We start from the raw sequence: 13,410 nt of genomic DNA, 5'->3' as shown, positions 1-13,410 counted from the left end.
AAAAAAACTTAAAAATTACATGCCAATACTGAACTCTTGGTTTTCTGAACTAATGGAAGGGAAAAGAACTATGAATGAATACAAGGCAAGAGGGTAATTTTGAAAAATTATATTTGGTTTTTAGAATTCAGCCAGAGGTACATGAACCACAGATGTTCATCACCCCTCCAAGACCAAGTTCATTTTCAGCAGCTCCAAGACCAAGTTCATTTTCAGCAGCCCAGATGAGACCACCATAAATGAAGTAAGTAGAATAAGGCTACCCTGGTATCACTCTGCTCAATCTCCATAACTATCTTTACACATTTTGCTCAGTATTTTAAATTAAAAGAGCTTCTGGTAAAGGTAAATTATAGACTGGAACTGTTTTCCAGAATAGGTAAGTTCTCATTCAGTTTGAAACCCCTGTTCTTATAGTTTTGCCCCTTTGTCTATTTCCCATCCTCCAACTCTGAACAAGCCTTTCTATCCTTAGAGACTCAGCCCAACTTCTGTGCAGATCTGCTCCAATTTGAACCCAAATGAATTTTTCTTACTGAAACTTCTATAACTCCTAATATATTGTTTAGTAATTATTCCATGAACATGTGTCTTGCCTCTTTAATTGGACTATAAACTCTCTAGGGATTATGGGATATATTATATATATATATATGTATGTATATATGTGTATATATATGTATGTATATGTGTGTGTGTGTACATATCACTTATTTTTTTGGACTCTAAAGCATTCCCAGTCCAGTTGTGGACCAATGGAAGTTGTTAAAAGTGAATGAAAACAGGTTATTTGGGCCCCATTCACATATACTTGCTCAAAGTGGAGAACCTACCTCAGCCCTCCAGGATGAGTCTGGTTTTGGTCTTTCTCCATATAAATCATGAATGACATTTGGTTTTTATTTCTGCCATTAATTTAAAAAGCGCTGGGAAAATCATTTTTGATTTGCACATGAAATAATATATTGCTTTTCAGAATGAAAACAAATTCTGTGACTCATTTTTGTTATGAATAATTTAGAACATTTGTGTATATCCTATTTCTGGATAAAATAGTTCAAAATAAGATTTTAGTAATGCATGTGTGATACATATTTAAAAACAAAAATAAAATATCTTCTTGAATGTTTGTCTTTGTAGTAAATGCAAGTCATTCAAATTGTTTTCTCTCAAGACCCAAAAATGCTAGGGCATTGCCAGCTTTGAGTCTATCCTGCAAAAGAAAAAAAAAGTTTTATTTTATTTTATTTTGTTTTGTTTTTGAGGGGGGGGGCAGAGAGAGAGAGAGAGAGAGAGAGAGAGAGGGAGAATCTTAAGCAGGCTCCACACTCAGCCAGAAGCCCAGTGTGGGCCTCAATCCCATAACCCTGGGATCATGACCTGCGCTGAAGTCAAGAGTGGGATGCTCAACCAACTGAGCCACCCAGGTGCCCCAAGGTTTTTTTTTTAAAGCATTATTTAATGGTTGTTTTAAAATACTTATTGAGTGTCTTTATCAGGTTTTTAAAAGATGAATTTCCCAATGTGAGAGAAAAATATTAGCAGGTTAAACAATGAATCTCTTGACCCCTGTTCTGCCCCACTATTTGAAATCTGTTTCAAACTTGGTCATGGGAACAAAGGAGAATTATAAGGGGGGGAGAGCTCTCTTAGGAAAAAACGCCTTTCTTTGGAAACCTCTGCAGGACCCTCTAGTGGGTTTCAAGGACTATTTAGAGGCAAATACAGTTGACCCTTCAACAACAGGAGTTTGAACTGTGTAAGTTCACTTACATTTGGATTTTTTTTTTTTAATTTTTTTTTTTTTTTTCAACGTTTATTTATTTTTGGGACAGAGAGAGACAGAGCATGAACGGGGGAGGGGCAGAGAGAGAGGGAGACACAGAATCGGAAACAGGCTCCAGGCTCCGAGCCATCAGCCCAGAGCCCGACGCGGGGCTCGAACTCACAGACCGCGAGATCGTGACCTGGCTGAAGTCGGACGCTTAACCGACTGCGCCACCCAGGCGCCCCCATTTGGATTTTTTTGAATAAATATATTGGAAAAATTTTTTGAGATTTGTGACAATTTGGAAAAACTCGCAAACTGTGTAACCTAAAAGTAGTGAAAAGTTTTTTAAAAAGTTAGGTGTTATTGTAACATTACGGTGTATAATACATGTAATATACAAAATATGTGTCAATTGACTGTGTTATTGGTAAGGCTTGTGGTCAACAGCAGGCTATTTGTAGTTAAGTTTTTGGGGGGGTCAAAGGTTATACATGAATTTCGATGTAGGAGTTAACATCCCTAACTCAGTGTTGTTCAAACGTCAACTGCATAGAGAAAAGGTACACTGTAGGTCTGTGGGACAGGAGAGCTGGAAACAGTGCCCAGAAATCTTGTAGCCATCCTCCAGTTTCTAGGCATATGTGTTATCTCTTCACATGGCCCTGAATAAAAGGTAAGCTCTTTTGGTGCAAGAAAAGTGACAGATGAAGCACCTCAGAATATGGTACAAGTATGTATATTTATAGATTTCAGATGAGAAAAGGACTCTGAAATTTTTCTTCACTTTCTTCCCAGTTATAGACTCGGTCGGCTCCACAAAGAAACTCCTGTGACTTAAGGGGTAACTTTTGTGATACCCTAATTGATATATGTCCAGCTTGCAAAGGGCAGGCAAGAATGGAAGGAAATGTATGGAGTTGTGTAACATTTGTGGATATTAATGCATTTCAGTGTATCTTAACGGCTTCAGGGTTCTCAAACAGCCTTGGAGAGTGGGTGATTTGAGCAGGGACCTCGTATTCAGGGTTCTTCCTTGATCCACACTTGGACCATTCCCTCTAAAGAAAGCTTTTAGAAGTGACTCCTTCTGCTCTGAGAAACTGTGTGCTTTACCTTTACAAATAGGTTGGTACCAACTACCGTTTGAAGAAGATACATTTTGGCGTGTTGGATTTGGGATTGGGTCCATGTGCTGTAATCCACCGGTTAATATTGCCTTTGGTAAATCACCCAGCATCCAAATCTTGTTTTCCTCCTCTGCATCTGCATGCTGGAATGCAACTACCTGTCTACTCCCAGTGTTGTTATGGTCATCAAATGGGTTTGTTTATTTCATTTAAAAAATGTTTTAGTGAGATTTACCTTCATATGGCTCAAAATTCGAAAGATACAAAATGGATGCTTCCTTTCACTACTGCCACCCAACCAGTACTTTTTCTTTCCAGAGTTATTAGTTTCTTGTCTGTTTTTTCCAAACGTATTTATGCATATATAAGCAAATACTTGTATTTAGATATATAGGTTTTTTCATAAATGGTTAGTATATTATACACAAATGGAAGTACACAATATGTGTTGTTTTGTACCTTGCTTTTTAAACTTAATATATCTTGGAAATTGATTTTTAATTTTTTTATACATTCCATTGTATGGATATATTATTGTTTAACTATTCCCCTATAGATTCTTTTCAGTCTTTTATTGTAAATAGTGTTACAGTGAGCAGTCTTTTAAGGAATGTCATGAATTTGTGACAGTGTAAAATTTTCATGCAAGAGTTTTTAAAAACTTTGACCTTAAAAGTCATAAGCATGGGGGCGCCTGGGTGGCTCAGTTGGTTAAGTGACTGACTCTTGATTTTGGCTTAGGTCATGATCTTGAACCCATGGTGGGTTCCATGCTAACAGTGCAGAGCCTGCTTGAGATTCTCTCCACTCTGTCTGCCCCTACCCCTGCTCATACTTTCTCTCTCAAAATAAATAAAGAAATATTATCATCATAGCACATAAAATTAAAAAACTAGAGGTATAAAATAATAGTAATTATTATTCCATTAAAGTTTTGTAAGTTCTATTTTTTTTTTTTAACTTTTTTTGAGAGAGTGAGAGAGCACAAGCAGGTGAGAGGCAGAGAGAGAAGGAGACAGAATCCCACGCAGTCTCCACACTGTCAGTGCAGAGCCAGGTGTGGGGCTTCAACCCACGAACTGTGAGATCATGACCTGAGCCAAAATCAAGAGTCAGATGCTTAACAGATTGAGCCACCCAGGCGCCCCTCCATTAAAGTTTTAATCGGGATACTTAGGATAATTTGATTTCAGTTTAATTTTGGTTACCTTTATAGAAAGTTTTTCATTTTCAATGTTTGTTGCAAAAAGAAAAATAAAAAAACCTTACTACATACAGCTTCCTACTTTATTTGTTTATGTTTAAGCTAACTTAAATGTTTATTCTGAGAGAGAGAGTGGATGTGCATGAGTCGGGGAGGGGCAGAGAGAGAGGGAGAGCGAGAATCCCAAGCAGGCTCCACACTGTCAGCATAGAGCCCAATGTGGGGCTCAGACCCACCAAGCGCGAGATCATGAGCTAAGCCAAAATCAAGAGTTAGACACTTAGCCAACTGAGCCACCTAGGCACCATGCTTCCTACTTTAAATAAGTGAATATTTAACAATCCAAGACTTTCAGTGCTTTACGATGGGTAAGTGGCAAAGGGGAGACTTTCTGTAGAAAGCAGTCTGAAGTTTCCCAGTTAATAATTGTCCCTATGTCTTCATCTTTGGCCACCCTTGACCCCAGTTGTGATTAATGGTGAGGCCCTTAGGAAGAACTTGTTCTGTTGAGGGGTATTGGTGAGGAGGGGAAGAGGATGACAAAGGAGAGGGGATCTGGGGACACAGCATCTCATTATAAACTCATCTGACTTCATAAGCCTAAAGGGCAGAATAGGCAGTGGCAGCATTATAGCACATTTTAGTATCATTTACCCACCCTAAAAGTCAAATGCCGAAAGAAGAAAATTGTTACTTGAGAGTTCTGGTTCTTTGAGTTCTGTTAATCAAGACTTTAGTCTTAAGATCCAAATAATGGGAATCATTACAATTTTTGAGATTGGTAGATTTGTTACAGAAATATTAAAGGAAAAACTTAGGCATTTTTCTTATTCATCTAACATGTAAACATAAATGTGTTATTGTGATATGCTTCTTGACAGTTTTCTTTCTCTGCTTTATGAATTTAGTTGTACGAGGTTGGCTTTCAGCTTTTTAAAAAAGTAGTTAAAAAAATTTGAATTCCAGTTAGTTAACGTACACTGTTGTATTAGTTTCAGGTGTATAATATAGCGATTCAGTAGTTTTACTTGGTCCTCATCAAGATGTTGTACTCTTAATCCCCTTTACCTGTTTTACCCATCCCCCAACCTACCTCACTGTGGTAACCATCTGTTTGTTCTCTATAGTTAAGAGTCTGTTTTTTGGTTTGTTTCTTTTTTTTCTGCTTTGTTCATTTGTTTTGTTTCTTAAATTCCATATATGACTAAAAATCATATGGTGTTTGTCTTTGACTGACTCATTTCATTTAGCATTATACTCTAACTCCATGTTATTGCAAAAGGCAAGATTTCATTCTTTTTTTATGGCTGAGTAATATATATGTGTGTGTGTGTGTGTGTGTACACACACACACACACACACACACACACACATATAAACCACATCTTCCTTTGCTCTTTAATAGTTTTGCTATTTCCAGTAACAGTTCTAGGAATATTAGGTGTAATGTTTCCCTTGTTCTTTGTTGTCACGTATCAAAGTACATACTCTGAAACCAAAGAATTAGAGCAGGAAAACTCAGGAAGGAGACCATGAAGTAAAAGGCATATACCTTTGTTTCTGCATCAAATTCTTCTATGGACTCTATTAATTTTCCAGGTTCCAGCTCCCCTAGTGGAAAGGGGTAATCAGTTCCCAAAATGACTTTATCCTGAAAAAAATTTTTTATAGAGCATCAAAGAACCTCCTCTAAATACAATTATATTAACTTATTACAAGCACTCCTATGATAAAATAACAAATTCCTTCCAGTTAATAGAAACAAACTGATCTAAAATGTTAAAGATTTAATGAATTCAAAACGTATTCTGACATTTTCTCCAGCAGGTGTCGCTATTGGGTTTCTTAAAGTTGCAAATCAACCTCCATCCTCCCTTTTTAAAATAACTGAATATATAATTCTCAAATATAAGAAGCAAGTATTTATTCAATAAAGCATGCTGATATCTTTAGATAAAATAAAGATTCTGTATTTCTTAGAATGACATGTTGCAATTGATCCTATATATATATATATATAGGATATCCCATATCCCATATATATGGGATATATCCCATATATATATCCCATATGTATATATATATATATATATATATATATATATATTTTTTTTTTATATATATATGAAATTTATTGACAAATTGGTTTCCATACAACACCCAGTGCTCATCCCAAAAGGTGCCCTCCTCAATACCCATCACCCACCCTCCCCTCCCTCCCACCCCCCATCAACCCTCAGTTTGTTCTCAGTTTTTAACAGTCTCTTATGCTTTGGCTCTCTCCCACTCTAACGTCTTTTTTTTTTTTTTTCCTTCCCCTCCCCCATGGGTTCCTGTTGAGTTTCTCAGGATCCACATAAGAGTGAAACCATATGGTATCTGTCTTTCTCTGTATGGCTTATTTCACTTAGCATGACACTCTCCAGTTCCATCCACGTTGCTACAAAAGGCCGTATTTCATTTTTTCTCATTGCTACGTAGTATTCCATTGTGTATATAAACCACAATTTCTTTATCCATTCATCAGTTGATGGACATTTAGGCACTTTCCATAATTTGGCTATTGTTGTTGTATATATTTTAAAGACTTTATTTTTAAGTAATCTCTACACTCATTGTGGGGCTTGAACTCACAACCCTGAGACCAAGAGTTGCATGCTCCATGGACAGAACTAGCCAGGCACCCCTGGTCCCATGATTTTTGAAAACATACTAGAGTTAGAAGGGAGAAAATAAAAAACAACTGGATAAAAAGTAAAGACAAACAAAAACCAATGCCCAAATAATTCCTATCTCTATAAACTGAACCATTGTCTTTTTTTTTTTAATTTTTTTTTCAACGTTTATTTTTGGGACAGAGAGAGACAGAGCATGAACGGGGGAGGGGCAGAGAGAGAGGGAGACACAGAATCAGAAACAGGCTCCAGGCTCTGAGCCATCAGCCCAGAGCCCGACGCGGGGCTCGAACTCACGGACCGCGAGATCGTGACCTGGCTGAAGTCGGACGCTTAACCGACTGCGCCACCCAGGCACCCTTGTCTGTTTTTTTTTTTTTTTTTTTAATGATGTAGCTTGAATCTCTATTTGATACTTTGTACAACAAAGTACAAAGGCTTGTCCATCTACAAATACAGAAAGTGGTATGTCAAGCAATGTGTTAGAATCTGGATTATCCTGGCCAGCAAACAGAAACGTTCTCTGTCTTCAGAGAACTTGTAATTCGGTAAAAAAGAGTGACATTAAATCAATAATGGAAGTCTATGAAAATAAAATAAGAAAAACACATTTTCAACCAGAAATTTTACTTCTAGAAATGTGTTCCACTAATACACTTGTAATGGAAATATATGTGAGAAAATTAATTGCAACATTATTTGTAACATCAAAAGACTAGCAAACTAAATTATAGCGTATCTAAGAAATAAAGAGGAATGAGGAATACTTACCTATGTTGAAATGGAATAATCACTGAGTTATATTGTAAGGTAGAATGATATTGAAGTTAAATTGTAAAGAGAAAAAAGTCTAGGACAATGTATCTGCTATGCTCATATTTCTGTTTTTAATAAGGAATATATAGATACGCAAATGAATGTTTGTATGTATGCAGTCTATTTAAGGAATTGTACCCAAGAAACAAGTAACATTAGTTGCCTCTGGAAAAGAACATTAGGGTTTGGGGATGGAGCAGATCCCTTCGCCCCCTTTTGGAATGTAATTAGCTTAATACAAATATACCTTTTAAAAATATATAATTCAGTGGGTTTTAATATATTTTTGAATTTGTGTAATCATTTCCATCATCTAATTCCAGAACATTTTTATCATACCAAATTTAATCCCATACCTGTTAGCAGGCACTTTCCATTCCCTCTTTCTTCCCTTCCTAGGGTAAACTAATTTACCCTAGGAATTGCCTGCTCTGGACATTTTATGTAAACAGAATAATGTATTATGTTGCCATCTTTTGTTTAGTGTACTGTTTTCAAGGTCATCCATGTTGTAGCCTAAATCAGTACTTCTTTCCTTTTTATGTGGAATAATATTCCATTGTATAGATGTACCATGTTTTATTTATCTGCTTACCAGATAATGGACATTGGGTTGTTTCTACTTTTTGGCTATTATGATAATGCTGCTCTGAATACTTTTTAAAAAAATTTTTATTTATTTTGAAAGTGAGAGAAAGCATGAGTGGAGGAGGGGCAGAAAGCGAGCAGGTGAGAGAGAATCCCAAGCAGGCTCTGTGCTGTGTGCAGATTTCATGACTGAGAGATCATGACCTGAATAGAAATCAAGAGCCAGATGCTTAACTGGCCGAACCACCCAGGCACCCCTCCTCTGAACATTTTTATGCAAGTTTTTACATCAACATGCTTTCATTTCTCTTAGATATACACTTATCAGTGGGGTTGCTGGGTCATGTGGTAAGTCCATGTTTAACATTTTGAGGAGCTACTTTTCACAGTGGATGCAGCATTCTGCATTCTGACCAGGAATGTCTGAGGATTCTAATTTCTCCAAGTCCTCATCAACACTTGCTATTGTCTGTCTTTTTAATTATAGCCATCATAGATATAAAATAATATCTCACTGTGGTTTTAATTTACATTTCTCTAATGAATAATTATCTTGAATATCTTTTCATGGGTTCATTGGTCATTTTATGTCATTGGAGAGATATCTATTCAGAACATTGTGTCTATTCAAGCCCATTTATTTTTTTATAGTTGAGTTGTAAGAGTTTTAAAATATTTTCTGAATGTTAGAGGTTTATCAGATATATATCTACAGATATTTTGTTAATTCTGTGGGTTATCTTTTCATTTTACTAGAAGTATATATGAAGTACAAAAGTTTTTAATTTGGATGAAGTCTAATTTATCTAAAAACTTTGGTTCCTTATGCTTTTGGTGTCGTATTTAAGAAACTGTTGCCAGGGGCGCCTGGGTGGCGCAGTCGGTTAAGCGTCCGACTTCAGCCAGGTCACGATCTCGCGGTCCGTGAGTTCGAGCCCCGCGTCAGGCTCTGGGCTGATGGCTCAGAGCCTGGAGCCTGTTTCCAATTCTGTGTCTCCCTCTCTCTCTGCCTCTCCCCCGTTCATGCTCTCTCTCTGTCCCAAAAAAAATAAAAAAAAAAAATGTTGGAAAAAAAAGAAACTGTTGCCTAATCCAAGGTCACAAAGATTTACAACTATATTTTCTTCTAAGTGTTTGTAGTTTTCATTTGTCCATTTAGGTCTCTGATCTATTGGGGTTCATTTTTATGTGGGGTATAAATAAGCAGTACAACTTAATTTTTATTTTTGTTTTTTTGCATGTGGATACCCAGTTATTTTCCTGCTATAAGTTGAAAAGACTATTCTTTCCTCATTTAATTCCATTGGCACCTCTGTTCAAAATCAGTTGATCTTTATGTCTGCCCTATGCTAGTACTACACAGTTTTGACTACTGTAGCTGTGTAAAAAGTTGTGAAATTAGAAGTGTGAGTCCTTCAACTTTGTTCTTCTTTTTACATTGGTTTTGGATATTTTGGGTCTGTTGCTTTTATATATGAATTTTAGGATCAGCTTGTCAATTCTGCAACAGAAAAAAAAGGCACCTGGATTTTTGATAGGGATTGCATTGAATCTGTAGGTCAATGTGGGGACTATTGCCATTTCACAGTATGGAGTTTTCCAATCAGTGAACATGAGATGTCTTTCTTTTAAGTTTTTATTTAAATTCCAGTTAGTTACCATACAGTGTAATATTAGTTTCAGGTGTCCAGTATAGTGATTTAACATTTCCATGCATCACCCACTGCTCATCACAACAAGTTCACTCTTTAATGAACATGGGATGGCTTTTCATATTTTTTAATGTTTATTTATTTTTGAGAGAGAGAGAGAAGAGAGAGAGAGAGTGAGCAGAGGAGAGGCAAAGAGAGAGGGAGACACAGAATCTGAAGCAGGCTCCAGGCTCTGAGCTGTCAGCACAGAACCAGATGTGGGGTTCAAACTCACGAACTGCGAGATCATGACGTGAGCCAAAGTCAGTCGCTTAACTGACTGAGCCACCCAGGCACCCTGGAATGTCTTTTCATTTATGTAGGTCTTTAATTTTCTTTAGCAATGTTTTATAGTTTAGTGCCCAAGTCTTGCACTTCTTTAGTTGGATTTATTCCTACATATTTCATTCTTTTGAATGCTATTATAGATGAAATTTATAATATGGATTATTTTTATGGATTTTTCATTGCTAGTATACAGAAATATGATCAAGTTTTATATATTTATTTTGTTACCTACAGTCTTGCCGAATCTGTTTATTAGCCCTAATGGTTTATTTGTAGATTCTTTAGAATTTTCTTTTTTTTTTTTAATTTTTAAATGTTTATTTATTTTGGAGAGAGAGAGACAGAGTGTGAGTGGGGAAGGGGCAGAGAGAGAGAGAGAGAGAGAGAGGGAGACAAAGAACCAGATGCAGGCTCCAGGCTTCACGCTGTCAGCACAGAGCCTGACCCGGGACTCAAACTCACCAGCCATGAGATCATGGCCTGAACCAAAGTCAAACGCTCAACTGACTGAGCCACCCAGGTGCCCCACATTTCTTTTTTTAATTTTGTAATATTTATTTATTTTGGGAGAGAGAGAGACAGTGTGTGAGCAGGGGAAGGGCAGAGAGAGAGCATAGGATTTTCTATGTATAAGGTCATGTCATCTGAAATATTTATGCTTCTTCCCTCCCAATCTGGATGCCTTTTATTTATTTTCCTTCCCTAATTTCCCTGGCCAGAATCTCCAGTGCATCATTAAATAGAAGTGGTGAGAGCAGAACCTTTCAGTTCACCATTAAGTGTGTTAATGTTAGTTAGTTGCGGATTTTTAATAGATGCTCTTTATCAGGTTGAGGAAGCTCTCTTCTAGTTGTTGAGTGTTTTTATCATTAAAGGCTGTTGGATCTTGCTTAGTACTTTTCCTGCGTCTATTGAGATGATTTTGTAGTTTTTGTTCTTTATTAATATGCTATTGATTGGTGTGTGTGTGTGTGTGTGTGTGTGTGTGTGTGTGTCTGTTGAAAAACCTTGTGTTCCTGGGATAAATCCCAGTAGGTCATAGTGTATAATTCTTTTTATCTGTTGCTAGATTGAGTTTAATAAATATCATTGGGGAAATTTGCATCTGTATTCATAAAGGATATTAGCCTGTAGTTTTCTTGTGATTACTTGGTCTGGTTTTGGTATCAGTGTGATGCTGGCTTCATAGAATAAGTTAGGAAGTGTTTCCTTCATTTGTATTTTTTCAAACGATTTGTGATGGATTGAAGTGGTTGTAATTCTTTTTAAATTTTTCGGTAAAATTCACCAGTGAAGCCATCTGGTCCTGGGCTTTTCTTTGTGAGACATTTTAAAATTACAAGTTTAACCTCTTTACTTGTTATGGGTCTATTCAGATGTCCTTTTTCTTCTTGAGTCAGTTTCTGTCATCTTTCTAGGAATTTCTCCATTTCATTTAGGTTATCTGATTTGTTAGCATATATTTGCTCATAGTTTTTTCCTATAATTCTTTTTATTTCTGTAAGATCTGTAGTAATGGCCTCTCTTTCATGTCCAATTTTAAGGTTATTTTTAAGTCTTTTTTTTTTTTTTTCAGTTTATTCATTGTTGAGAGAGAGAACAGGGGAGTGTCAGAGAGAGAGTGGAAGAGAGAAAACCCATGCAGGCTTCACTGTCAGTGCAGAGCTTGATGTGGGGCTCGAACTCATGAACTATGAGATCATGACCTGAGCCAAAATCAAGTATCAGATGCTCAACCGACTGAGCTACGCAAACACCCTCGTTACAGCCTTTCTAGGAGAAGGATCCCATCATTGTCCCCTGTGGGAGGCCGGGCCCCGGTGCCAGGCTGAGACCGGGTCGAGCAACGGCTCCCTGTTGACTCAGCCAACCCGGTGGTTCCCCCTCCCATTCCCCCACTTTCAAGGGCATACGAAAGCCTTGTCAAGGCTGAGAAAGTTAATTCCTGAAGCCTGTGGTCTGCAGGTGTTGGCAGTAATGTTACCCCCCTTTTTTCTACCCCCGGTCAAATAGAAACAAACATGGGGACTGTGTTTTGCTAGCAATCTATCAACAAGGTCTTGTGACCCGTGCAGAAAGTTCACAAGGTACACAGAACTAAATGTTTTGGCTGGCAGTGATCATGTGAAACCTGTTTATTCTTAGAATGACCTGGTCCATAAGAGTCTTACATTATAAAAGATTGTGTACAGCAACAATAAAGCCGTCACTTGGGCCATCAGCCCAGGGGACCCTCCTGTTCCCAAACTGTCTTCTCTTCTCTCTTTTTTTCTTACATTCCCCTACCCTCAGGACCCTGATCTCGGTGTTTGTTGTGCCGGTCGCGACAGTCCCCATTCAACAGACGAGGAAACAGAGATGAAAACTAACTTGCTTAGAGTTGCACAGCTAGTATGTGGTAGAGCCAGGCTTGTGTCTCCATTTCTTCCACTCAGCTAAGAAGTGGGATAGAAATTATCTTTAGCTCTGAGCCAAAGGCCTGGTACAGAGTAGATGTTTATTGAATTAAATTGGACCACTACTATAATTTTATAACTGATTCCGGTCTCATCCATTTTAATCAATATCTAACACTGGAGAGAGTGCTGATTTGAATATAAATCTGATCATGCCACATCCCTGCTCAAGCTCTTTCAATAATTTCCTCTTGTCCAGAAGGTGCAACCCAAATTACTTAGCAAGGAACAAAATGCCCCCAGTAAATGTGAGAAAAAAAGTTGTCCCAAATCTAAACTGGGGCAGAGCTTAGTGGCCTGATATGGCTATCTATTCTGCCTGGTGAATAATGAGCATTCTTTTTTTAAAAATTGAGGCATAATTGATGTATAACATTATGTTAGTTTCAGCTGTCTTGCATAATGGTTCGATACTTGCATATATTATGAAAACGATCACCGCAATAAGTTTAGTTAACATTTGTCACCAAACATAGATTAGCATTCTTGGTAAAATACTTGGGTAATTTTTTTTGGTAGACTTTAATGAGTTTAAGAGCTCCTAGGACATACCCTACATTGACTATTAGTCTTCAAACTAGACTAAGAATTGTAACCAATAATGTAAACAGGCTAATTGTCCTTAACTAGATAGTTATCTTCTTTCTTAAAATCCAGTCTAAAAATAGCTAACCATCTTTTCCCCTATAAAATATCTCTGCCAGGATTCTTTGAATTGGACTTTTCAGAAAGCCTGTTTTTGAAACATGTTTGAAATAAAACTCTGACATGCATATAATCAATCTGAGAGTGGC

At 37.2% G+C, this 13,410-nt stretch overlaps 1 protein-coding gene across 2 annotated transcripts in view; it reads right to left on the bottom strand.

The window, feature by feature from the left end:
• Positions 1-1,150: 1,150 nt before the first annotated feature.
• ACMSD (aminocarboxymuconate semialdehyde decarboxylase) overlaps positions 1,151-13,410 on the bottom strand; it is a 55,279-nt gene continuing 43,019 nt past the window's right edge. For both annotated transcript variants that reach the window (XM_030327659.1, XM_030327660.1), the window contains 2 exons: positions 5,655-5,753; positions 1,151-1,213 (listed from right to left, as the gene is read on the bottom strand). In XM_030327659.1, coding sequence (XP_030183519.1) covers positions 1,151-1,213; positions 5,655-5,753 — 162 coding nt within the window. The remainder of the gene's footprint in view (positions 1,214-5,654; positions 5,754-13,410) is intronic.

This window comes from Lynx canadensis, chromosome C1 (assembly GCF_007474595.2).
Source record: "Lynx canadensis isolate LIC74 chromosome C1, mLynCan4.pri.v2, whole genome shotgun sequence".
NCBI lineage: Eukaryota > Metazoa > Chordata > Mammalia > Carnivora > Felidae > Lynx > Lynx canadensis.
This window is presented reverse-complemented; position numbering and strand designations above follow the sequence as displayed.